Genomic DNA, 26,112 nt, shown 5'->3' on the forward strand with positions numbered 1-26,112 from the left:
AGAAGCAGCGCGGAGCTCTTTGTCTGCCGCGGCCCCGGGAGCATCGGCGCCCCGCGCGCCGCAGGTGAGGGGGAGGAGGAAGTCGCCCCAAATGTCTCGAGGGTCCCCGAGCGGCGTTTTTTCTGGGCGGGTGTTTGGAGCTCGCAGCTTGCGGGATTGAGCCCGAAATCTCGTTCAGGGTCGCTGGGAGGGTTTGATTGTGCGGGGGGAACGTTTGGATGTGGCGGAAGGGCAAAGCTTAGGCGGCAGTGGGGCTTTGGGGGATATTTTGGGGGCTGCAGGTGGGCACGGCCCGGTGTCGGGGTGGGAGGGGGACATGGGGCATGGGGTCCGGCCGGGAGAGCGGTGGAGGGGAAGGGCGGGAGCCCCGGAGTGGGGTGAGCGGAGAGGGGCGATGGCGGAGCTGGGGGAGCCCCGGCAGGCTGGAGAGGGGGGAGCGTGGCTAAGGGGGAAGCCTGGGATCCCTGGAAGCGCGGAGCAGAGAATGAGGGGAGAAGGGACCCCTGGGACCCCCAAAGCCCCCGGATCATCCCTAAGCAGGACCCTGGAAAATAGGGAAGCCCGGGAGCCACGGGAGCCCCATGAGTGCAGGGAAGGGAGAGCCTGAGGAGGCCAAAGTGCAAAGAGCAGAGAGGAGGAAATGCTGATAGGGTTTTGAGGTGAATGGTGGTGGTTTGGGGATTTTATGGACACAAACCCCTGGGAGAGTTGCAGAGCTGGAGCTGGGCAGGAGGAACCCCCAGGGCAAGGCGCTGAGCCCTTGTTTTTGCCCCAAAGCAGGATTTGTCATTGCCAAGGCGTGGCCGGATGGAGGAGGAGGAAAAGGCCCGGAGATGCAGCCGGAGCTCGGAGCTGGGGGAGAAGCCTGAGGGCAGAGAGAAGCCCCACAAGTGTGGGGAATGTGGGAAAAGCTTCAGGCGGAGATCTGATCTTATCCGGCACCAGAGGATCCACACTGGGGAAAAGCCCTATGAGTGTGGGGAGTGTGGGAAGAGCTTCAGCCTGATGTCCAACCTGATGCAGCACCAGGTGATCCACACTGGGGAAAAGCCCTATGATTGTGGGGAATGTGGGAAAAGCTTCAGCCACAGCTCCACCCTGATCCAGCACAAGAAGATCCACACTGGGGAGAGGCCCTATGAGTGTGGGAAGTGTGGGAAGAGGTTCCAGACCAGCTCCCATCTCCTCGTCCATGAGCGCATTCACACCCAGGAGAGGCCCTTCCGCTGCCCTGACTGTGGGAAGGGCTTCAAGCACAACTCCCACCTCATCACCCACCGGCACATCCACAGTGGGGAAAAGCCCTACGAGTGTCCCGAGTGTGGGAAGAGCTTCTCAGTCATGTCTAACTTTACTAAGCACCAACGGAGGCACCAGTGAGGGAAGCCCTGCGAGTGTCCCGAGTGCAGGAAGAGCTTCATTGCTGCTCCAACTCCATCCCCAGTGGGAAGATCTGCAGTGGGTGATCCCCAGTGATCCCCGTTGGGCAGAATCCTGGTGACCCCCATTCCAGGTGATTCCTGTAATTTGAGAAGAAGGTGTTTTATATGGTTAAAATTTTACTTCTTCTCCTATTCTGAGTTTGTTAGCAATAAATTCAACTCACATATCCAATTCTGAGCCTGTTTTGTGCACAAAGGTGTTGGATGAGGGATCTCTTAGCCAGGTCCTTCTATCAGCTCAGGAAGCCTTGGTTCAATTTTCTCTCCCCATGGCGGCTGTGCAGGGCAGTGAGAGAGCAGCTCTGCTGGGTGCCTGGCATGGGGCCAGCGTCACCCCACTGCAATGTGCCATGGCCTCGTGTGGCCCTGTGCTCTGGAGCCAGCGCTGCTGTTGCTTTTTCCTTGCTGATGGTTTTCTCTTTTGCAGGAAAGGCTTGTGAAGTGCCCCCGCTGTCCCTGGCGTCCCCTGGGCGCCGGCAGCCACGTCCCTTGGCCTGCTCCCCCTGGGCCGTTGCAGGGCGGCTGGCGGAGGCTGGGAGCTGCCGTGGGGGCCGTGGGGCTGCCCCGGGGGCTGCGCGCCGAGGCGGGGCCGGGAGGTGCGGAGAACTTGGTCGCTGTTTGCAGAGCAATGGCGCCTTGGGCCCGGGCCCGTTGCAGGGCTGTTCCTCATGTGCGGCTTTGGCCTCGGCCAGCCCGGGGCGCACTGAGAGCGCGGGGCTTGGGCTGTGCGCTGTGCAGAGCCCGCGCCTCGCTGCCCTTGGCTGGCTGTGCTGTCACTCGGGATTGTCCCAGCGCCATTGCTGCTCGGTGCCAGCGAGCGGGGACAAGGCCGGCGCCGGTGTCGCCCCCAGGCAGGCAGGCAGGCAGGCAGGGCTTTAGTGGGGCAGCAGCGGCGCCATGGGGGGAGCGTGTGTGCGGCCCGGGAGCGGCGGCAGCGGGCGGAGCCCGGGGAGGCGGCGGCGGAGCTCGGAGAGGCTGTCCCAGCGCAGGTGGGAGCCGCGCTGCCTTGTGCCGGGGCTCGGGGCTCGCTGCGGGCGGATGGAGGGGATGCAGGGGGCGGCAGGGGGGCTGTGGCGGCTTCCTTCTCCCGTCTCCCTCCCTCCCTCCCTCGCTGGCTGTGCCGCCGTGTTGTCGCTGGCCTGAGGCCGCTGAGGGAGCGGCTGCCCGCGGTCTCCTTGCCGCTGCTGCCTCGGCAGGAGGCGGTGCCGGAGCAGCGCTGGCTCGTCCCGCTCGCTGTCGGTAGCACAGAGGTGGCTGCGCTGTCGGCGGCAGTGTGCGGGAAAATCCGCGTGGCCAGAGGTTTGTGTGGCCGCAGGAGACAGAGGAGTCGTGTGAAAGTGACTTTAGGGATGGACAGAGGGAGAGGCCGTGGGGCATTTGCCATGGGGCTGTAAAACGCAGCCTCCTTTCTATGCTCGTTTCCCCGGCTGCGTTTCATTGTCCCTTTGCTCTCTTGTCACCGTACCTGCGGGAAAAACAAAAACCTTTCAACAAGATTTTCAATGTTAGAGAGTCAAGGCATTACTTTATTATCTGAGCAGGATGTTGTTCTGGCCAGGATGTACCACGGGAATCACCCCATATACACAGAGCCCGGGTTTGTGGAGTGAATCGTTCTATGGCACATAAGTTTTGGAAGATTTTTAGGGTATTTTTTACAGTCAAAACTCATAGCAGGGTTTTTGGTCATTCTTAATTGGTTCCATGTTGTTCATTTTCTAATCTATGGTTTCCTATTGGATCCAGATTGCTTCTCTTCTGATGCTAATTAGGTCTTCCTTCTTATCTCTCTTTAGCCAGACAAGGTGTCTCCAAACAGCCAGGGGTGAGGTTTGGAGCTGATGTTCGTTAATGGCTGCTGATGGCCTTTTGTCTTTTGGGCTCCTCCTAGTCTGTAGTTATGTTGAGCTCATCAGACCTCACAGGGCAGAAAAATGTCTTGGAAAAAAATCGTAAAATTCCTTTTCCCTGGGTAAAAAACCAAACAAACAAACCTCTTGACAAAATTTATAGGAAATATTTAAACTGGTATATTTTCCAACACACTGTCTGAGGTACTTGGAAGGTACAGACTTCCCGATCCGCCCACTGTCTGTGTCCCTTAACATGCACCCCTAGTTTGTGTGACATTCGGTATTCGTGGCTCTGGGAAGTGTTTGTTCTGCTTGTGGAAGTTCAGGAATGGAGCAGGAGCTTGGCTGAGCAGCAGTCTGTACTGAAGCACGGAATTGACTCCACAAGTCAGATAGTTATGAAGTAGGTATGTGTTTATTCCAGCTGGGGTGCATGGGGGGTAGCCCCCCCAAAGGCATGCACACCCTCAGCAACACTTCAGGAGGTTTACATCAGGTTACAGGTTACTTATGCATAAAGTTAGACAAAGCCCCTATACATATTAATTACCTATCCCCGCTTCATATTATAATGAGTTCAAAGTTCATCTAAATATGCTCGCGCAAGCGCAGTGTCTCAGATTAATTGTGGGCAAGGGTCCCAAATGGTTAATGATGAGGTAATCAATAGTCTTCCTCAAAATGAACTCTTCACCTTGCTCCCTTGCGCATGCTCCCTTGGTTCTTGGTCCAAGTCCAAGCCTGAGAACCCACCTGTACCGGTTCAGGGTCCAAGGGTGGGATGCTCAGTTACACTCAGTGGTTTTTCTCAATTATTTGGCTCTCTTCTCTCTATCCTCCCCGATACTAGGTAGGCACAAAATCATTAAGCGAATCACAAATTGCCTCCAGCAGGAAAATCTTAGTAAATCATTATCCAATCTCTGGCCTTCTAAATCAGTTCAAAAGTTATTATTATCGAACTTCCAGCTCTTTTAAATTAATAATTTCTATTTTACCTTAACTCAGAAGGCCTTCCTTCACTTGTGCCTCTTCTGGTGTCGGGTCAAGGCAGACCTCTGTGAGAAGCTCTTCCCACACTCCCCACACTCATAGCGCTTTTCCCCAGTGTGGATGCGCCGGTGGGTGATGAGGGTGGAGTTTCGGTTGAAGCCCTTCCCGCAGACAGGGCAGCGGAAGGGCCTCTCCTGGGTGTGAATGCGCTCATGGACGAGGAGATGGGAGCTGGTCTGGAACCTCTTCCCACACGTGGGACACTCATAGGGCCTCTCCCCCGTGTGGATCTTCTTGTGCCGCATCAGGCTGGAGCTCTGCCTGAAGCTCTTCCCACATTCCACACAATCGTAGGGCTTTTCCCCAGTGTGGATCACCCGGTGCCGCATCAGGTAAGATCTGTACCTGAAGCTTTTCCCACACTTCCCACACTCATAGGGCTTTTCCCCTGTGTGGATCCTCTGGTGCATGATCAGGCTGGAGCTCTGGCTGAAGCTCTTCCCACATTCTGTGCAATCGTAGGGCTTTTCCCCAGTGTGGATCACCTGGTGCCGCATCAGGGCGGACATCTGGCTGAAGCTCTTCCCACACATCCCACAGTCGAAGGGCTTTTCCCCTGAGTGGATCATCTGGTGTGTGACCAGGTTGGACATCCGGCTGAAGCTCTTCCCACACTCCCCACACTCATAGGGCTTTTCCCCAGTGTGGATCCTCTGGTGCTCGATCAGCTCACATCTCCACCTGAAGCTTTTCCCACATTCCCCACACTTGTGGGGCTTCTCTCTGCCCTCAGGCTTCTCCCCCAGCTCCGAGCTCCAGCTGCATCTCCGGGCCTTTTCCTCCTCCTCCATCCGGCCACGCCTTGGCAATGACAAATCCTGCTTTGGGGGAAAAACAAGGGCTCAGCGCCTTGCCCTGGGGGTTCCTCCTGCCCAGCTCCAGCTCTGCAACTCTCCCAGGGGTTTGTGTCCATAAAAACCCCAAACCACCACCATTCACCTCAAAACCCTCACAGCATTTCCCCCTCTCTGCTCTTTGCACTTTGGCCTCCTCAGGCTCTCCCTTCCCTGCACTCATGGGGCTCCCGTGGCTCCCGGGCTTCCCTATTTTCCAGCGTCCCGCTTAGGCATGATCCGGGGGCTTTGGGGGTCCCAGGGGTCCCTTCTCCCCTCATTCTCTGCTCTGCGCTTCCAGGGATCCCAGGCTTCCCCCTTAGCCACGCTCCCCCCTCTCCAGCCTGCCGGGGCTCCCCCAGCTCCGCCATCGCCCCTCTCCGCTCACCCCACTCCGGGGCTCCCGCCCTTCCCCTCCACCGCTCTCCCGGCCGGACCCCATGCCCCACGTCCCCCTCCCACCCCGACACCGGGCCGTGCCCACCTGCAGCCCCCAAAATATCCCCCAAAGCCCCACTGCCGCCTCAGCTTTGCCCTTCCGCCGCATCCAAACGTTCCCCCCGCACAATCAAACCCTCCCAGCGACCCTTCACGAGATTTGGGGCTCATTCCCGCAAGCTGCGAGCTCCAAACACCCGCCCAGAAAAAACGCCGCTCGGGGACCCCCGAGACATTTGGGGCGACTTCCTCCTCCCCCTCACCTGCGCCGTGCGGGGCGCCGATGCTCCCGGGGCCGCGGCAGACAAAGAGCTCCGCGCGGCTTCTGCTGCTCCTCCTCTTCCTCTCTCCAACCTCTTCCTGTTCCTCCTCTTCCTCTTTCCTCCTTCCTCCTTCCCGCCTCCTCCTGCTCGGATCTCCGGCCTTTCTGCCGCTCCTTCCTCATCCCTCCTCCTCCTCCTCCATCCCTTCTCCTCCTCCCCCCAAGCCCAGCGCCCACCCTTTCCCCCCCTTTTCCCCACGCCGTCGCATGCCGCGGGAGGAGCCGGGATGGAGCCGGGGCAGGTCGGGCTGGGGCAGCGCTGGGCTCCGGTCCAGGCCTGGGCGCCCCCCACGCGCCCCCTCCCCAAATAGGGCTGGCGGGAAGCGCTGGGGGCGAGGGGGGGGCGCAGGTGGGGTTGGGGTGGGGAGCGCTGGGCGCTGCGGGTCTGCCTGGGAACTGGAGAGTCATCAGCGCCGCGAGCTCGGATTGGATCAGAATCGCTCAGCGCCTTCTCCCATTGGCTCATTTTCGCGGGGCTATTTTTCGGGGCTGTTTTTCTATGGGGTTTGGAGGTTCTGGGGGGCTCAGGGCGTCTCAGCGCCTTTTTTGGGATTCGCTGTGTGCCGTGTCGGGATTCAGCTGCCTCCCAATGCCCCCAGAGCGGGGTGACACTTGGGGACACACGGGGGTCCCCATTCCCGATCCATCCCGGGGTCAGGTCTGCCCCCCAATCACAGCCCCACCGCGGGGTCCCCCCAAGTCCCTCCCCAGTGACCCCCAAGAAACGCGACCGGAGCCAACTGGGAAGCTTTATTGGGAGCACTGGGAGCAGCCGGGCGGGGTCAGAGTGACAGCAGGGCTGGGGGGACACACGACCCCCCAAAATCAGCGCGGGGACAGAGCGGGGGGTCCCGGCCGGGCTCGAGGCCACGGGGAGGGGCTGCGGCCGGCGGCGGCTCAGGAGCTCTGTGGGCAGAGAAAAGGGGGTGACACCGGGCTGGGGGGCCCCGGGGGGAGCAGAGCCGCTCCGGGGCAGGGGGGACACGACCCCCGGGACCCCCCCTCACCTTCTTGCGCAGGTAGAAGCCGAGCCCCAGCGCCAGGAAGACGAAGCCCAACACGAAGCCCCCGATCCCCGTCAGCATCTTGCTGCGGCCAGCGTCCGGCGGCATCTCTGGGGGGTCAGCAGGGCTCAGGACCCCCAAAAACCTCTCAGCGACACCCCAAGCCCCTCCAAGCACCCTCCCAGTCGCCCCCAGCCCACCCAGGAGCCCCTGAAACCTCCTCCCGATCCATTCCCAGCCTCCCCAGGACACACCAAAGCCCCTCCCGTCCCTCTCAGCACCCCACAACCCCTCCCAGTTGCCCCCCACCGCCCCAGGACCCCCAAACCCTCTCCCAGTCCCTTCCCAGCCCCACCAGGACTCACCAAGGTCCCTCCCAGTCTCTTCCCAGCACAACCAACCTCATTCCAACCTTTACTTTTCCATCCCCAATCTCCTTCCAGCCCCTCCAGCCTCACTCCAACTCCCTCCCAGTTCCCCCCAGCACCCCCAAACTCCCTCCCAGTGCTCACCAGCACCCCCAAACTCCCTCCCAGTGCCCACCAGCACCCCCAGAACCTCATCCCACCCTCCCCAACATCCTTCCAACCCCTTCCCAGCCCTCCCACACCCCCAAGCCCCTCTCCCAGTAGAAACCAGCCTCTCTCCACCTCCCTCCCAGTTCCCCCCAGCACAGCCCAATCCCCCTGCCAGCCCCCCCAGTGCCTCCCCCGCTCCCCCCGGCGCTGTGGGCTCTGGCCGTACCCCAGTGCCGCCTCAGGGGCTGCTCCAGGCTGACGTGCTCCACCTGGCAGGTGTAGGTGACCCCGCGCCGGGGGGGCGTTTCCAGCAGCACCAGCAGCTGGTAGGTCCAGTCCCCGTGGGGGAGCAGGTCGGTGGTCATCACTTGCTCCGAGAGCTCCTGCTGGCCCTGGAACCACCTCACCTGCACCTGCGCAGGGTAGAAATCCATCACGGAGCACAGCAGGCGGCCGGGCTCAGGCTGGGAGCTCGAGGGCACCAGCGAGATGGACACGCTGGGGGGCACTGGGAGAGAGAGGGGAGACACTGGGATCAGCTGGGGGGGCGCTGGGAGAGAGCTGGGAGGGGTGGTGTGGTACTGGGAGGGACTGGGAATGAAGGGGGAGGGAATGGGGGGGCACTGGGAGAGAGGGGTGTGAATTGGGGGCATTGCAGGGCACTGAAATGGAGTATGGAAATCTGGGAGTGCACTGGGAATGGACTGGGATTGGCATTAGACAAACTGGGAGGGACGTTGGAGGCACTGGGAGTGACTGGCAATGCAGTGGGAGGGACTGGAAATGTACAGAAATTGCGATTAGTGGGACTGGGGAAGGACTTGGATAGAGGGGATTGGATTAGGGCGCACTGGGACGGCGCTGGGAGAGAGGATGGAGGTCTGGGAGTGGACTGGGAATGAACTGGGATTGGCTTTAGAGGGACTGGGAGTGACTGTGCTAGCACTGGGAGGGACTGGGAATGGAGTGGGAGGGACTGGGGGGGCACTGGGAGAGAGGGGAGTGGATTGGGGAGCACTGGGAGGGACAGGGAGAGAGGGTGGATGTCTGGGAATATATTGGGAATGGGATAAGAGGGACTGGGAGTGACCATGGTGGCACTAGGATGGACTATGGTGGCACTCAGAGTGACTCTGGTGGCACTGGGAGGGACTGGGAATGAACTCCGCGGCACTGCGAGGTTAAGTCCAGCGCGGAGAACTCGGCGCTGCTTGTCTGCCTGGCAACTGATGAGTCATCAGAGACGCGCGCTCTGATTGGCTGAAAAGCGTCATCTACACGCTTGGCTGAAATGGACGCGCTGGGGGGGCTGGGAGAGACTGGGGGGAACTGGGATGGACTGGGAGAGCCACAGGAGTCACTGAGAAGGACAAGAAGCCCCTGGTTTGGCACAAGGAGGGCTGAGGGCTCTGGGTGATTCCCAGGGAGGGTTTGAGGGGCTGCAGGGTCATTGCCAGGGCAGAGCCTGAGGGGACACCTCTGCCCCACGCTCACCTCTGCGCTCCACCAGGAACGGGGTGGACCCCTCGTAGTTGTGCCGGCAGAGCCTGTCCACTGCAGTCCGTTTGTACTCCATCCATGACGGGTCACTGTTCAAGCGCTCGGCATTCTTCTCCCCATACGGGGTGAACCCCACGTATTTCCCCACATCGCTGTCGAACCTCAGGTGCTCCAGTCGGTTGTACATTTGCCTCTGCAGGAACCTCACCTTCTCCGTGCCGTTAATGAAGTGACACTCTGCGTATCCCAGCCACTGGAAGACCCCTGTGTGTGCAAGGCACAGGTCAGGGGTTCCCCCAGCACCCCCATCGATCCCAGAGCTCCGGGGGTCACCCCGGATCCCCACTCCGCATCCCCTGTGCCCCACGGCCGCCATGGGACCCTCCTGCCCGCGCTCCCACTTCCTCTTTCCCACCCTTCTCCCTATTTCCCCTTTCACATCCTCACTCCCCGCCATTTTCAGCCACTCCCTACTTCAGTTTTGGGGTCCCATTCCCTATTTTTGCCCTTTTTCCACCCTTTTTTTCCCAAAATTTCTTCCCCCCCATCCCCCTCCCGCTCAGTTTTGGGCTCCCACCCTCCCCTTTTCCCCACTTCCCCACCCTCTCCCACTCCTTCCTCACCTTCCCCCAACCCTCAGCCCCTCCCGCTCTCCCTTTCGGCTTCCCCTCCTCCTCCCCCTCCACTTTGGGCTCCCAAACCCCTTTCTTTCCCCTTTTCCCCCTTTCCCATCGCATTCCCTGCTCCCCCCGCTCACCCGACAGCTCCGCGCCCGCAGCCGGGGTGGCTCCCAGCACCACCAGTGCCACCAGTAGGGCCCCAGCTGCCGCCACTCGCCCCATGGCCAGCGCCGGGCAGCTGCCGCCAGCCCCGCAGCAGCCGCTGCACTGGGAGCTCCAGTCCGGAGCAGGGCGGGATCATCCGCCCCGCGCGCTCTGATTGGCCGGGCGCCGTTTTGGGACGCGCTCCCATTGCCTGGGCGTGGTTTTGGGCGCGCTGCCATTGGCCGCAGTTGTTTTGGACGCGCTCCGATTGGCCGGGCCGGTTTGGGGCCCGTTTTGCACAGGCTCTACCCGGCAACCGGTGACGACACAACACACACGCCCTCCCATTGGCTCCGCCGCTTTTGGGGCGCTGCGCCCCCACTCCCACTTCCCCCACTTCGCCGCCGCTGCACTGGGACCACCAGCGACCCTTCCCAGTGTCGCCACATCCCGAGGCGCCATGGATGGAGCGCGGAGCTGCCCCTGCCTGCTGCTGCTGCTGGCGCTGACCCTGCCTGGCCTTTGGGGGCTCCAAGGTGGGCTTTGGGGGGTCCTGGAGCCGCGGCGTTGGGATTTGGGGTGTCCTGGATCCATGGCAAAAGGGGATCGGGGAGATTCAGAAGGTCCAACCCGCTTTTGGGGGATTTTTCTGGGAAGGGCGTTGGCCAAACTTCCTGTTTTTTCAGGGTTTTACGCATTTTTTTCCCCATTTTTTGGGGTCAGCAGTGGTCAAACTCCTCTTTTCCCACGGTGTTGGGGTTCTGGGAGTTTCCAAACCCCCCTGTACCCGAGATTTTGGGGCTCTAGGAGTTCCCAAAGCCCCCTGTTCCCAGGATTTTTTGAAGCTGGGCATTCCACACCCCCCTGTACACAGGGTTTAGGGAACTGGGTGTTCCTGTATCCTCTTTTTCCAGCTTTTTGGGGCTCTTGGAATTCCCAAACCCTCCTGTTCCCGCAATTTTGGGGTTCTGGGATTTCCCAAACCCCCCTGTACTGAGGATTTGGGGAACTTGGAGATCCTAAACCACATTATTCCCAGAATTTTCAGAGCTGGAATTTACCAAACTCCTCTTTTTTCCAAGATGTTTGGCTCTTGAAGTTCCCAAACCCCCCTGTAGTGAGGATTTGGGGAACTGGGCGTTCCCACATCCACTTTTTCCATGATTTTTAGGGTCTCATTTTGCTGAAATTCCTCTTTTTCCAGAATTTTGGGGCTCTGGGATTTCCCAAAGCCCCCCGTACCCACAATTTTTTGGGACTGGGTGTGTCCAAAGCCCCCTGTACAAAGCATTTAGGGAACTGGGTGTTCCCATGTCCGCTTTTTACAGGATTTTGGAGCTCTGGGATTTCCCAAACCCCGCTATTCCTGGAATTTTGGGACTCTGGGAATTCCAAAAGCCCCTATAGTGAGGATTTAGGGCTCTGGGAGTTCCTACTTCCTCTTTTCCAGGATTTTGAGAGGCTCAGAATGCTCAAATTCCTCTTTTTCCCAGGATTTTCGGGCTCTAGCAGTGCCCAACCCTCCCTGTTCCCAGGATTTTGGGTGGAAATCCCCATTTTCCCAGGATTTTTATGCTCTCACCCCCCACAGTTCCCCATTCCCATTGCCCCACACCATCATCCAGACAGAATATAACCAAAAATCCATTTCCAGGGGAATTCAGCCCAATTCCAGGTGTGTCTGACTCGATTCCAGGAGGATCCTGGGGGAATTCCAGCCTCTACTGCAGCACCAACACCATTCAAACCCAATTCCAGGTGGACTCAACCCAATTCCTGGTGGATCAACTCCAGTTCTAGGCAGATTATACCAAATTCCAGGTAAATCCAACCCAATCTCAGGTGGATCAAATCCAACTCCAGGTGGCTCAAACCCAATTCCAGGTAAATCCAACTGAATTCCAAGGGCATTCAACCTCATTCCAGGTGGATTTAACCCAATTCCAGGTTGATCCAATGGAATTCCAGGTGAATCCAATCCAGTTCCAGGTGGATCCAACCCAATTCCAGGTGGATCAAACCAAATTCCAGGTAGATTAAACCAAATTCCAGCTCAATCCAATCCAATTCCAGGTGGATCAAACCCAATTTGAGGTAACTCCAACTGAATTCCAGATGGATCAAACCCAGTTCCAGCTGGACCCAACCCAACTGCAGGATGAATCAACCAAATACCTGAGAGATTCAACCAAATTCCGGGTGGATCCAACCCAATTCCAGGTCGGTTAAACCAAATTCCAGTGGGATGCAACCGAATTCCAGGATGAATCAACCTAATTCCAGGTCGACAAAACCCCATTTCAGGTAAATCCATTCCAGTTCCAGGTGGATCAAACCCAATTCCAGGTGGATCAAACCCAATTCAACTCTTCTAAAGGTCCCATCACCCCTTTCCCTCCATTCAGGAAGCTCCTGGCAGCTTTTTTCTCTCTGCCCTCAGGCTTCTCCCCCAGCTCCGAGCTCCGGCTGCATCTCCGGGCCTTTTCCTCCTCCTCCATCCGGCCACGCCTTGGCAATGACAAATCCTGCTTTGGGGCAAAAACAAGGGCTCAGCGCCTTGCCCTGGGGGTTCCTCCTGCCCAGCTCCAGCTCTGCAAGTCTCTGGCAGTTTGGTGGCTGTAAAAACCACTAACCACCGAGATTCCCAAATATCCCACAAACATAAAGAAACAGACCCCAAACTCCCAAAATATCAAGATTCAGCCAAAAGCCCCTTCAAGATATAAAGATTGACTCCCAAAGAAACCCCAAAGCATGAACATTTAGCCCAATAAACCTTAAAAACATCATGATTTAGGCCCCGTGAAAATCGTGGATCCCCCTCCCCAGTCACCTGCTGCATGTGGGGGGCTGCAGATACAGGCAGTGCTGGAACCTTGGGCTGCCTCCTCTTCCTGCTCCTCCTCCTCGATCCCTACTCTTCCTCACACTCCTCTTCCTCTCACTCCTCCTCCTCCTCTTCCTTCTACAAAATCCCACCTCCTCCTCCTCCTCCTGCAGCTAATTAATACAATATTGATGAAGAACAAAACCCCAAAGCAGCTTGTGGGGGGCAGAGCCACATGTGAGTCACCCGATGGCTGCCCTGGCAGAGAAGCTTCGGTTCCAGGCAGCCACGAGAGGAAGGAGCTTTAGAAATGCAAATGAACCCTGCTGGGGCAAAGGCTGGACAATGGACCAGGGCCTTGTGGCCTGGGGGAGCAATTGGGCCAATTCCCTCTGTCCCTCAGCCCGAGCTCTGCCTGCTTGCACAGATGGAATTGGCACAGCTCAGGGCAGAGCCCAGGCTGAGGAGATCTGACTGTGCAGCACAAACTGGTTCAGCTGCAAAGAAAAAGAGCAAATGGGAAAATGTTGGGAAAACTTCATTAAAAAAAGTGGGGGAAAATCATCTCTCTCCTCACTCCAACATGTTCTAGCATTGTGGATGCTTTATAGAGTGTAATTAACCACTGGGGATTTTTGATACCAAAAGTTCAGGGAAATCAGTTCGGAATCCAAATATTGAGTGATTTCATTAAACAAAAGTGGAAAATAAGGTCAGGAGGGTGCACCTCAAAAAATATTTCAAAAAATTAAAACGGCCACTAGAACAAATCCTACAACACCATGGAGCAGCCCCTGGGAATCCTAAGAATTCCTATCAGGTCCCAGAACCAATTTGTGAATTTGAATTGTTACTAATTGACACAGACTGCTGCTCAGCCAAGCTCCTGCTCCATTCCTGAACTTCCACAAGCAGAACAAACACTTCCCAGAGCCACGAATACCGAATGTCACACAAACTAGGGGTGCATGTTAAGGGACACAGGCAGTGGGCGGATCGGGAAGTCTGTACCTTCCAAGTACCTCAGCCAGAGTGTTGGAAAATATACCAGTTTGAATATTTTGTATAACTTTTGTCAAAGGTTTGGGTTGTCTTTAGCCAGGGAAAAGGAATTTTAAGATTTTTTTCCAGGACATTTTTCTGCCAGGTGAGGTCTGATGAGCTCAACATAACTACAGACTAGGAGGAGCCCAAAAGACAAAAGGCCATCAGCAGCCATTAACGAACATCAGCTCCAAACCTCACCCCTGGCTGTTTGGAGACACCTTGTCTGGCTAAAGAGAGATAAGAAGGAAAACCTAATTAGCATCAGAAGAGAAGAAATCTGGATCCAATAGGAAACCATAGATTAGAAAACAAGCAACATGGAACCAATTAAGACTGACCAAAAACGCTTCCATGACTTTAAACTGTAAAAAAAATCTGAAAAATCATGTAAAATAATGTGCCATGGCATAATTCTCTTTACAAACCAGAGATCTGCATATATGAGGTCTCTCCCGTGGTACATCCTGGCCAGAACAACATCCTGCTCAGATAATAAAGTAATGCCGTGACTCTCTAACATTGAAAATCGTGTTGAAAGGTTTTTGTTTTTCCCGCAGGTACGGTGACAAGAGGGCAAAGGGACAATGAAACGCAGCCGGGGAAACGAGCATAGAAAGGAGGCTGCGTTTTACAGCCCCATGGCAAATGCCCCACGGCCTCTCCCTCTGTCCATCCCTAAAGTCACTTTCACACGACTCCTCTGTCTCCTGCGGCCACACAAACCTCTGGCCACGCGGATTTTCCCGCACACTGCCGCCGACAGCGCAGCCACCTCTGTGCTACCGACAGCGAGCGGGACGAGCCAGCGCTGCTCCGGCACCGCCTCCTGCCGAGGCAGCAGCGGCAAGGAGACCGCGGGCAGCCGCTCCCTCAGCGGCCTCAGGCCAGCGGCAACACGGCGCCACAGCCAGCGAGGGAGGGAGGGAGGGAGGGAGACGGGAGAAGGAAGCCGCCACAGCCCCCCTGCCGCCCCCTGCATCCCCTCCATCCGCCCGCAGCGAGCCCCGAGCCCCGGCACAAGGCAGCGCGGCTCCCACCTGCGCTGGGACAGCCTCTCCGAGCTCCGCCGCCGCCTCCCCGGGCTCCGCCCGCTGCCGCCGCTCCCGGGCCGCACACACGCTCCCACCATGGCGCCGCTGCTGCCCCACTAAAGCCCTGCCTGCCTGCCTGCCTGCCTGGGGGCGACACCGGCGCCGGCCTTGTCCCCGCTCGCTGGCACCGAGCAGCAATGGCGCTGGGACAATCCCGAGTGACAGCACAGCCAGCCAAGGGCAGCGAGGCGCGGGCTCTGCACAGCGCACAGCCCAAGCCCCGCGCTCTCAGTGCCCCCCGGGCTGGCCGAGGCCAAAGCCGCACATGAGGAACAGCCCTGCAACGGGCCCGGGCCCAAGGCGCCATTGCTCTGCAAACAGCGACCAAGTTCTCCGCACCTCCCGGCCCCGCCTCGGCACGCAGCCCCCGGGGCAGCCCCACGGCCCCCACGGCAGCTCCCAGCCTCCGCCAGCCGCCCTGCAACGGCCCAGGGGGAGCAGGCCAAGGGACGCGGCTGCCGGCGCCCAGGGGACGCCAGGGACAGCGGGGGCACTTCACAAGCCTTTCCTGCAAAAGAGAAAACCATCAGCAAGGAAAAAGCAACAGCAGCGCTGGCTCCAGAGCACAGGGCCACACGAGGCCATGGCACATTGCAGTGGGGTGACGCTGGCCCCATGCCAGGCACCCAGCAGAGCTGCTCTCTCACTGCCCTGCACAGCCGCCATGGGGAGAGAAAATTGAACCAAGGCTTCCTGAGCTGATAGAAGGACCTGGCTAAGAGATCCCTCATCCAACACCTTTGCGCACAAAACAGGCTGGAAATTGGATATGTGAATTGAATTTATTGCTAACAAACTCAGAGCAGGAGAAGAAGGAAAATTTACCATTTAAAACACCTTCCCCTGACCCGACGGGGATCACCTGGAATGGGGGTCACCAGGATTCTGCCCAACGGGGGTCAGTGGGGATCATCCACTGCAGATCTTCCCACTGGGGATGGAGTTGGAGCAGCAATGAAGCTCTTCCTGCACTCGGGACACTCGCAGGGCTTCCCTCACTGGTGCCTCCGTTGGTGCTGAGTCAAGAGAGAGCTCCTGGAGAAGCTCTTCCCACACTTCCCACACTCGTAGGGCTTTTCCCCAGTGTGGATGCGCCGGTGCCTGATGAGGGTGGAGTTTCGCTTGAACCCCTTCCCACAGTCAGGGCAGCGGAAGGGCCTCTCCTGGGTGTGAATGCGCTCATGGCGGAGGAGATTGGAGCTCCTCTGAAACCTCTTCCCACACTTCCCACACTCATAGGGCCTCTCCCCAGTGTGGATCTTCTTGTGCTGGATCAGGGTGGAGCTGTCGCGGAAGCTTTTCCAACATTCCCCACAATCGTAGGGCTTTTCCCCAGTGTGGATCCTCTTGTGCTGCATCAGGGCGGAGCTGTGGCTGAAGCTCTTCCCACATTCTGTGCAATCGTAGGGCTTTTCCCCAGTGTGGATCACCTGGTGCTGCATCAGGTTAGACATCTGGCTGAAGCTCTTCCCACATTCCCCACACTCATAGGGCTTTTCCCCACTGTGGATCCTCTGGTGCCGGATCAGCTCAGATCTCCGCATGAAGCTTTTCCCACATTCCCCACACTTGTGGGGCTTCTCTCTGCCCTCAGGCTTCTCCCCCAGCTCCGAGCTCCGGCTGCATCTCCGGGCCTTTTCCTCCTCCTCCATCCGGCCACGCCTTGGCAATGACAAATCCTGCTTTGGGGCAAAAACAAGGGCTCAGCGCCTTGCCCTGGGGGTTCCTCCTGCCCAGCTCCAGCTCTGCAACTCTCCCAGGGGTTTGTGTCCATAAAAACTCCAAACCACCACCATTCACCTCAAAACCCTCCCAGCGTTTCCTTCTCTCTGCTCTTTTCACTTTGGCCTCCTCAGGGTCTCCCTTCCCTGCACTCATGGGGCTCCCGTGCCTCCCGGGCTTCCCTATTTTCCAGGGTCCCGCTTAGGGATGATCCGGGGGCTTTGGGGGTCCCAGGGGTCCCTTCTCCCCTCATTCTCTGCTCCGCGCTTCCAGGGATCCCAGGCTTCCCCCTTAGCCACGCTCCCCCCTCTCCAGCCTGCCGGGGCTCCCCCAGCTCCGCCATCGCCCCTCTCCGCTCACCCCCCTCCGGGGCTCCCGCCCTTCCCCTCCACCGCTCTCCCGGCCGGACCCCATGCCCCATGTCCCCCTCCCACCCCGACACCGGGCCGTGCCCACCTGCAGCCCCCAAAATATCCCCCAAAGCCCCACTGCCGCCTCAGCTTTGCCCTTCCGCCACATCCAAACGTTCCCCCGCACAATCAAACCCTCCCAGCGACCCTGAACGAGATTTGGGGCTCAATCCCGCAAGCTGCGAGCTCCAAACACCCGCCCAGAAAAAACGCCGCTCGGGGAGCCCCGAGACATTTGGGGCGACTTCCTCCTCCCCCTCACCTGCGGCGTGCGGGGCGCCGATGCTCCCGGGGCCGCGACAGACAAAGAGCTGCGCGCGGCTTCTGCTGCTCCTCCTCTTCCTCTCTCCAACCTCTTCCTGTTCCTCCTCTTCCTCTCTCCTCCTTCCTCCTCCCGCGGCTCCTCCTCCTTCGTCCTCCCGCCTCCTCCTCCTCCTCGGATCTCAGGCTTTTCTGCCGCTCCTTCCTCATCCCTCCTCCTCCTCCTCCTCCATCCCTTCTCCTCCTCCCCCCAAGCCCAGCGCCCACCCTTTCCCCCCCTTTTCCCCACGCCGTCGCATGCCGCGGGAGGAGCCGGGCTGGAGCCGGGGCAGGTCGGGCTGGGGCAGCGCTGGGCTCCGGGCCAGGCCTGGGCGCCCCCCACGCGCCCCCTCCCCAAATTGGGCTGGCGGGAAGCGCTGGGGGCGAGGGAGGGGCGCAGGTGGGGTTGGGGTGGGGAGCGCTGGGCGCTGCGGGTCTGCCTGGGAACTGGAGAGTCATCAGCGCCGCGAGCTCGGATTGGATCAGAATCGCTCAGCGCCTTCTCCCATTGGCTCATTTTCGCGGGGCTATTTTTCGGGGCTGTTTTTCTATGGGGTTTGGAGGTTCTGGGGGGCTCAGGGGGTCTCAGCGCCTTTTTTGGGGTTCGCTGGGTGCCGTGTCGGGGTTCAGCTTTCCCGCTGGGAGTCTGCCAGGTTCCTCTCTATTCCTCAGTTCCTTGACTCACCCGCTGAGACAGCAATGGACCAAGAGGTTAAAATGTCCTCAAACATGCACAGTAGTAGCAGCAAAATGAACTCCTAAAGAACTTTTTAACAGCTGTGGCCCTGTTTTAACAGAAATACTACAGGGTACTTATCTCAGTGGATTCTAAGAAGTTCCTAGACAGCCTCACCACCATCCTTTCCCAGTGTGGGATCTTTCCTTAGTGTATGCTGCCAAGTCCCTTCTCCGGTGTCATTTTAAAATGGTTCAGTGGTGATGTCCACCACTTTTCTTGAAGCAATCATCCTTATTCCAGTTGTTTTCCCCTTTGACATCCTAAATTGCAAAAGCTCCACTCCTTCAAATCGTCTCCCTTGGACAATCCTAGTAACGCTCAGTGACTGCAGTTGATTATCAGCATAAATTTTTAAGGAAATTAGGTTCAAGCACTGACAAATTTCTTGAGCACTTACACTTTTATTTTACTTACATCCTGGCCAGGAGGCCCCTGTGGTCCAGGGATACCAGGTACACCACGGGTCCCTGGTAGGGAGAGAACAGACAAACCCAGTAATGTGAGTAGTATTTATGAGGTGCTTCTTAGTTGAAGAGAAGAAATTCTTAACCTAATCATTACTGGTGGAAAAATTAACCAGCAGTTACACAACTATGAGAGAGTTTAAGAAAAAATAAAATTACATCTCACACTATCCTGGTATCAGTCATTTCTGTGCCTCAAAGGACTTCATGGGCATCACTAAAGTCAAGCTTTACCTACATTGATTGGAGAGGTAATAATGATTCTTTCTAGGAGGCAGGTTTTTGAACAGGGAGAAAATATGACTGAGCACAGGGCAGTAGAGGAGAAAAGAAGGTCCATCTCCTCAGTTCCAGGCCATCACACTGTCCAGGACTGGCTGTTGTGCTGGAAATTCATGCCAGTGTCTACTGAGACCATGATACACAGTGGTTTGTTCCACACCAATGGATTCCATCCTTGAAACACTGAACGTTGAGGGACTAAAGTGTGTTTGGTGAATACTGAAATCTGTAAGATTAAAGTAAGAAAAATAGTTTTAAATTATTTATTTTAAACCTTTGAGGCCTTGGCTATAAGGCATGCAATGTGCCCTTGAATTATGAGCCTTGAAATATTTTTTTGAATCAAGGGTGAAATAAATCACTCATTATTTCTCTTGTAGGACTATTGACATGTAAGGAAAAGTTTCCACCAGGCCAAGACTCTTGATCAGCTCTTTCTAACAACTCAGTATAGCAGACAAGTGCCTGGAAATACACAAAAGATGCTCCCTTTGGAGGGTCAGCCACCCTGTGATGAATCCTCGAGCAAAACCAAACCAATTGCACATGCCTTCATGAAATCACGGGTAGAAAAACAATCAGTGTGGTTGTCCCCTCCCCACAGAATGTGAGTATAGCTAGAAAGACATACTGTACCAGTGACCCTTTGTCTCCTGGGGGTCTTTTCTGTCAACAGAAAAGACACAGCAATCAAAACATTTCAAATTCCCACCCCCCTTGGGCTGACCAGGGTGGGTCCTGCAGCATCCAGGCATTATTCTCTACATGGATTTTGTGGCTGCACTCGTGAGTGTGGGTGTGTGTGCACTGCATGTGCCTGAGGACAATCTGTGCTCAGCCTCACTCCTGGCTGCGTCTGCAGACACAGATCCACAGCACCCTCACATCTCTTGGGCTGGGACAGGACAATTCCCCCAGGTCCTGAAGACCACTACATTCAGCTGCCTCTTACATGAGGAAAAACATCCCACAGGACCTCTGTGCTCTTTAATTTAGGTCAGAGCAGGGGGTTCAGTGGGCTTGTGCATGCTGTTTGTCTGGGGATGCAACTTAACATGTGCAGCTGAGTAGAGGGAGGCACTGGAAGGTACTCACTTTTATAGGAACACCACAGAAGTGATGCAGTGCCCATGTCCAGTGGGGGTGAATCAATCTGGTGTTCCAAACACACCCAAAACAAGGCTTGAATAAATTGTCTCACACTGTAACTCTCCTCCTTTTACTTTCTGTTTCAGGCACAGTAGCTCACTGGTCCTCAGACAGTCCTCCATGAAAGACACCCTAGTACTGTGCTAAAGAAATGGCTAAATGCATAATTTAATTAATACCAACGAGGCAAGGCAGGGCAAGATTGAAACCTTTCTGCTTCTGGTGTGCATCCATCCATTAGACAGCTTCAGCACAAATGTATGAATTCACCCCAATTCTCTCCTCCTCTGTTGGGAATAACACCCTCTGCTAATGCTCAAGTTTATGTAAATTGTAACTCAATACTTCAGCAGATAAGGTCAAAACCAATATTCCTCATCTATATATACTTTTTGTGCAGGGAGCAAATCCTGAGAGGGATTAAGGGCACAGGAGGAAACAGGGTGAGCATTCCAATTAAAAAGAGTTGCTGGCTCTCAGCTCTGAAGCTGAAGTATTATAAACACAATTTTGTCACATGGCTAAAAAGGGTAGAGGCTGACACCTTTAATTCAGTGTGTAATATGCACTGAAGCAGCTCCACTGATTTTATTCTGCGGTGTTTTTTTTTTACTGTGGGATTCAGTCTTTGTGACAGTCTGATAGATTCAAGGTTATACAGAGGTTTTTTTCCAATTCCAGTCTTTGCACTGGAGCTGAGGTTATGATGAATCTACAGTGGAAAAAACCACCATAAATGTGGTTTGGTTTTTTGGGGTTTTTTCAGGGTTTTTTTTTTGTTTGTTTGTTTGTTTTTAAAGCATTTAGTAAAGCAGATAAAATAAATAAAACATATCATTTGAGAATGGTGTGGTGTGTAGGTGGTTACACATCCTGACAGTGGGCAAATGATGAAGACACAGAAAAAGCCAATCTTCTGGTGTGAGACAAGAGATGTCTGCATTTGGAGTCAAGTTCTTAGTCATTTGTGTTTATGGATATGAGGATGCTAAATCCCCAGTGAAGAACAACTTTGTCATCCTGTGTACATTAGGATGCAGACGGGAACGCATCCAGCCCTGGACTGAATCTAAAAATCTGTAATTATAAACTACCCACAAGCTAGTGATTTTCAAACAAGCAAGATACTTATTTTTTAAATTTTAATTTAATTAATGACTGAATATTGAGAAGTGCAAGAACACCACTGTTCCTTAGATAACTCATAACAAATGACACCCAGAAAACCTGCAGTCACTACTCCTCCTCCTCCTCCTTCTACAAAATCCCACCTCCTCCTCCTCCTGCAGCTAATTAATACAATATTGATGAAGAACAAAACCCCAAAGCAGCTTGTGGGGGGCAGAGCCACATGTGAGTCACCCGATGGCTGCCCTGGCAGAGAAGCTTCGGTTCCAGGCAGCCACGAGAGGAAGGAGCTTTAGAAATGCAAATGAACCCTGCTGGGGCAAAGGCTGGACAATGGACCAGGGCCTTGTGGCCTGGGGGAGCAATTGGGCCAATTCCCTCTGTCCCTCAGCCCGAGCTCTGCCTGCTTGCACAGATGGAATTTGCACAGCTCAGGGCAGAGCCCAGGCTGAGGAGATCTGACTGTGCAGCACAAACTGGTTCAGCTGCAAAGAAAAAGAGCAAATGGGAAAATGTTGGGAAAACTTCATTAAAAAAGGTTGGGGAAAATCATCTCTCTCCTCACTCCAACATGTTCTAGCATTGTGGATGCTTTATAGAGTGTAATTAACCACTGGGGATTTTTGATACCAAAAGTTCAGGGAAATAAGTTGGGAATCCAAATATAGAATGATTTAATTACACAAAAGTGCTCAATAAGGTCAGGAGGGTGCACCTCAAAAAATATTTTAAAAAATTAAAACGGCCACCAGAACAAATCCTACAACACCATGGAGCAGCCCCTGGGAATCCTAAGAATTCCTATCAGGTCCCACAACCAATTTGTGAATTTGAATTGTTACTAATTGACACAGACTGCTGCTCAGCCAAGCTCCTGCTCCATTCCTGAACTTCCACAAGCAGAACAAACACTTCCCAGAGCCACGAATACCGAATGTTACACAAACTAGGGGTGCACGTTAAGGGACACAGACAGTGGGCGGATCGGGAAGTCTGTACCTTCCAAGTACCTCAGACAGTGTGTTGGAAAATATACCAGTTTAAATATTTTCTATAACTTTTGTCAAAGATTTTGTTTGTTTTTTTACCCGGGGAAAAAGGAATTTTAAGTTTTTTTCCATGACATTTTTCTGTCAGGTGAGGTCTGATGAGCTCAACATAACTACAGACTAGGAGGAGCGCAAAAGACAAAAGGCCATCAGCAGCCATTAACGAACATTAGCTCCAAACCTCACCCCTGGCTGTTTGGAGACACCTTGTCTGGCTAAAGAGAGATAAGAAGGAAAACCTAATTAGCATCAGAAGAGAAGAAATCTGGATCCAATAGGAAACCATAGATTAGAAAACAAGCAACATGGAACCAATTAAGACTGACCAAAAACGCTTCCATGACTTTAAACTGTAAAAAAAATCTGAAAAATCATGTAAAACAATGTGCCATGGCATAATTCTCTTTACAAACCAGAGATCTGCATATATGAGGTCTCTCCCGTGGTACATCCTGGCCAGAACAACATCCTGCTCAGATAATAAAGTAATGCCGTGACTCTCTAACATTGAAAATCGTGTTGAAAGGTTTTTGTTTTTCCCGCGGGTACGGTGACAAGAGGGCAAAGGGACAATGAAACGCAGCCGGGGAAACGAGCATAGAAAGGAGGCTGCGTTTTACAGCCCCATGGCAAATGCCCCACGGCCTCTCCCTCTGTCCATCCCTAAAGTCACTTTCACACGACTCCTCTGTCTCCTGCGGCCACACAAACCTCTGGCCACGCGGATTTTCCCGCACACTGCCGCCGACAGCGCAGCCACCTCTGTGCTACCGACAGCGAGCGGGACGAGCCAGCGCTGCTCCGGCACCGCCTCCTGCCGAGGCAGCAGCGGCAAGGAGACCGCGGGCAGCCGCTCCCTCAGCGGCCTCAGGCCAGCGGCAACACGGCGCCATAGCCAGGGAGGGAGGGAGGGAGGAAGGGAGAGAGGGAGACGGGAGAAGGAAGCCGCCACAGCCCCCCTGCCGCCCTCTCCATCCCCTCCATCCGCCCGCAGCGAGCCCTGAGCCCCGGCACAAGCCAGCGCGGCTCCCACCTGCGCTGGAACAGCCTCTCTGAACTCCACCGCCGCCTCCCCGGGCTCCGCCCGCTGCCGCCGCTCCCGGGCCGCACACACGCTCCCACCATGGCGCCGCTGCTGCCCCACTAAAGCCCTGCCTGCCTGCCTGGGGGCGACACCGGCGCCGGCCTTGTCCCCGCTCGCTGGCACCGAGCAGCAATTGCGCTGCGACAATTCCGAGTGTCAGCACAGCCAGCCAAGGGCAGCGAGGCGCGGGCTCTGCACAGCGCACAGCCCAAGCCCCGCGCTCTCAGTGCCCCCCGGGCTGGCCGAGGCCAAAGCCGCACATGAGGAACAGCCCTGCAACGGGCCCGGGCCCACGGCGCCATTGCTCTGCAAACAGCGACCAAGTTCTCCGCACCTCCCGGCCCCGCCTCGGCACGCAGCCCCCGGGGCAGCCCCACGGCCCCCACGGCAGCTCCCAGCCTCCGCCAGCCGCCCTGCAACGGCCCAGGGGGAGCAGGCCAAGGGACGCGGCTGCCGGCGCCCAGCGGACGCCAGGGACAGCGGGGGCACTTCACAAGCCTTTCCTGCAAAAGAGAAAACCATCAGCAAGGAAAAAGCAACAGCAGCGCTGGCTCCAGAGCACAGGGCCACACGAGGCCATGGCACATTGCAGTGGGGTGACGCTGGCCCCATGCCAGGCACCCAGCAGAGCTGCTCTCTCACTGCCCTGCACAGCTGCTGTGGGGAGAGAAAATTGAACCAAGGCTTCCTGAGCTGATAGAAGGACCTGGCTAAGAGATCCCTCATCCAACACCTTTGTGCACAAAACAGGCTGGAAATTGGATATGTGAATTGAATTTATTGCTAGCAAACTCAGAATAGGAGAAGAAGTAAAATTTGACCATTTAAAACACCTTCTTCTCAAATTACAGGGATCACCTGGAATGGGGGTCACCAGGATTCTGCCCAACAGGGGTCACTGGGGATCATCCACTGCAGATCTTCCCACTGGGGTTGGAGTTGGAGCAGCAATGAAGCTCTTCCTGCACTCGGGACACTCGCAGAGCTTCCCTCACTGGTGCCTCCGTTGGTGCTGAGCCAAGAGAGAGCTCTGCCTGAAGCTTTTCCCACACTCTCCACACTCGTAAGGCTTTTCCCCAGTGTGGATCCTCCGGTGGGTGATGAGGCTGTCATTGTGCTTGAAGCCCTTCCCACAGTCAGGGCAGCAGAAGGGCCTCTCCTGGGTGTGAATGCGCTCATGGCGGAGGAGATGGGAGCTGGTCTGAAACCTCTTCCCACACGTGGGACACTCATAGGGCCTCTCCCCAGTGTGGATCCTTTTGTGATGGATCAGGTTGGAGTTACTGCTGAAGCTCTTCTCACATTCTGTGCAATCATAGGGCTTTTCCCCAGTGTGGATCATCTGGTGCATGATCAGGCTGCAACTCTGGCTGAAGCTCTTCCCACACTCCCCACACTCATAGGGCTTTTCCCCAGTGTGGATCCTCTGGTGCCGGATCAGCTCATATCTCCACCTGAAGCTTTTCCCACATTCCCCACACTTCTGGAGCTTCTCTCTGCCCTCAGGCTTCTCCCCCAGCTCTGAGCTCCGGCTGCATCTCCGGGCCTTTTCCTCCTCCTCCATCTGGCCACGCCTTGGCAATGACAAATCCTGCTTTGGGGCAAAAACAAGGGCTCAGCGCCTTGCCCTGGGGGTTCCTCCTGCCCAGCTCCAGCTCTGCAACTCTCCCAGGGGTTTGTGTCCATAAAATCCCCAAACCACCACCATTCACCTCAAAACCCTCACAGCATTTCCCCCTCTCTGCTCTTTGCACTTTGGCCTCCTCAGGCTCTCCCTTCCCTGCACTCATGCGGCTCCCGTGCCTCCCGGGCTTCCCTATTTTCCAGGGTCCCGCTTAGGGATGATCCGGGGGCTTTGGGGGTCTCAGGGGTCACTTCTCCCCTCATTCTCTGCTCCGCGCTTCCAGGGATCCCAGGCTTCCCCCTTAGCCACGCTCCCCCCTCTCCAGCCTGCCGGGGCTCCCCCAGCTCCGCCATCGCCCCTCTCCGCTCACCCCACTCCGGGGCTCCCGCCCTTCCCCTCCACCGCTCTCCCGGCCGGACCCCATGCCCCATGTCCCCCTCCCATCCCGACACCGGGCCGTGCCCACCTGCAGCCCCCAAAATATCCCCCAAAGCCCCACTGCCGCCTCAGCTTTGCCCTTCCGCCACATCCAAACGTTCCCCCCGCACAATCAAACCCTCCCAGCGACCCTGAACGAGATTTGGGGCTCAATCCCGGAAGCTGCGAGCTCCAAACACCCGCCCAGAAAAAACGCCGCTCGGGAACCCCCGAGACATTTGGGGCGACTTCCTCCTCCCCCTCACCTGCGCCATGCGGGGCGCCGATGCTCCCGGGGCCGCGACAGACAAAGAGCTCCACGCGGCTTCTGCTGCTCCTCCTCTTCCTCTCTCCAACCTCTTCCGGTTCCTCCTCTTCCTCTCTCCTCCTCCTCCTTCCGCCTCCTCCTCCTCGGATCTCCGGCCTTTCTGCCGCTCCTTCCTCATCCCTCCTCCTCCTCCTCCATCCCTTCTCCTCCTCCCCCCAAGCCCAGCGCCCACCCTTTCTCCCCCTTTTCCCCACGCCGTCGCATGCCGCGGGAGGAGCCGGGATGGAGCCGGGGCAGGTCGGGCTGGGGCAGCGCTGGGCTCCGGGCCAGGCCTGGGCGCCCCCCAGGCGCCCCCTCCCCAAATTGGGCTGGCGGGAAGCGCTGGGGGCGTGGGGGGGGCGCAGGTGGGGTTGGGGTGGGGAGCGCTGGGCGCTGCGGGTCTGCCTGGGAACTGGAGAGTCATCAGCGCCGCGAGCTCGGATTGGATCAGAATCGCTCAGCGCCTTCTCCCATTGGCTCATTTTCGCGGGGCTATTTTTCGGGGCTGTCTTTCTACGGGGTTTGGAGGTTCTGGGGGGCTCAGGGGGTCTCAGCGCCTTTTTGGGGTTCGCTGGGTGCCGTGTCGGGGTTCAGCTGCCTGCCAAGGCCCCCAGAGCGGGGTGACACTTGGGGACACACGGGGGTCCCCATTCCCGATCCATCCCGGGGTCAGGTCTGCCCCCCAGTCACAGCCCCACCGCGGGGTCCCCCCAAGTCCCTCCCCAGTGCCCCCCAAGAAACGCGA

General features: G+C 56.6%; 4 protein-coding genes and 1 pseudogene across 5 annotated transcripts in view; 3 read left to right on the plus strand and 2 right to left on the minus strand.

The window, feature by feature from the left end:
• LOC146421380 (uncharacterized) overlaps positions 1-26,112 on the plus strand; it is a 162,934-nt gene that overhangs the window by 41,873 nt on the left and 94,949 nt on the right. The gene's annotated exons all lie outside the window — the stretch shown is intronic.
• LOC146421382 (uncharacterized) overlaps positions 1-26,112 on the plus strand; it is a 167,982-nt pseudogene that overhangs the window by 30,127 nt on the left and 111,743 nt on the right. The window lies entirely within an intron of this gene.
• Positions 1-26,112, plus strand: part of LOC146421384 (uncharacterized) — a 59,757-nt gene that overhangs the window by 18,915 nt on the left and 14,730 nt on the right. The gene's annotated exons all lie outside the window — the stretch shown is intronic.
• On the minus strand, positions 3,824-25,518 carry LOC146421387 (uncharacterized). Its single transcript, XM_085047118.1, has 5 exons — positions 25,327-25,518; positions 24,015-24,610; positions 22,609-22,702; positions 15,691-16,356; positions 3,824-5,178 (listed from the first exon to the last, which is right to left on the minus strand). Exons 1-5 carry the CDS (start codon positions 25,504-25,506, stop codon positions 4,315-4,317), a joined length of 2,400 nt encoding a protein of 799 aa, XP_084903244.1. The 5' UTR covers positions 25,507-25,518; the 3' UTR covers positions 3,824-4,314.
• Positions 6,677-9,865, minus strand: LOC146421388 (class II histocompatibility antigen, B-L beta chain-like). Its single transcript, XM_085047554.1, has 5 exons — positions 9,721-9,865; positions 8,958-9,227; positions 7,690-7,971; positions 6,949-7,055; positions 6,677-6,847 (listed from the first exon to the last, which is right to left on the minus strand). The coding sequence occupies exons 1-5, from the start codon at positions 9,803-9,805 to the stop codon at positions 6,839-6,841; spliced, it is 753 nt and encodes a 250-aa protein (XP_084903680.1). The 5' UTR covers positions 9,806-9,865; the 3' UTR covers positions 6,677-6,838.

The sequence above is a fragment of the Lichenostomus cassidix genome, unplaced genomic scaffold (assembly GCF_008360975.1).
Source record: "Lichenostomus cassidix isolate B80296 unplaced genomic scaffold, HeHo_3.0 HiC_scaffold_33, whole genome shotgun sequence".
Taxonomy (NCBI): Eukaryota; Metazoa; Chordata; class Aves; order Passeriformes; family Meliphagidae; genus Lichenostomus; species Lichenostomus cassidix.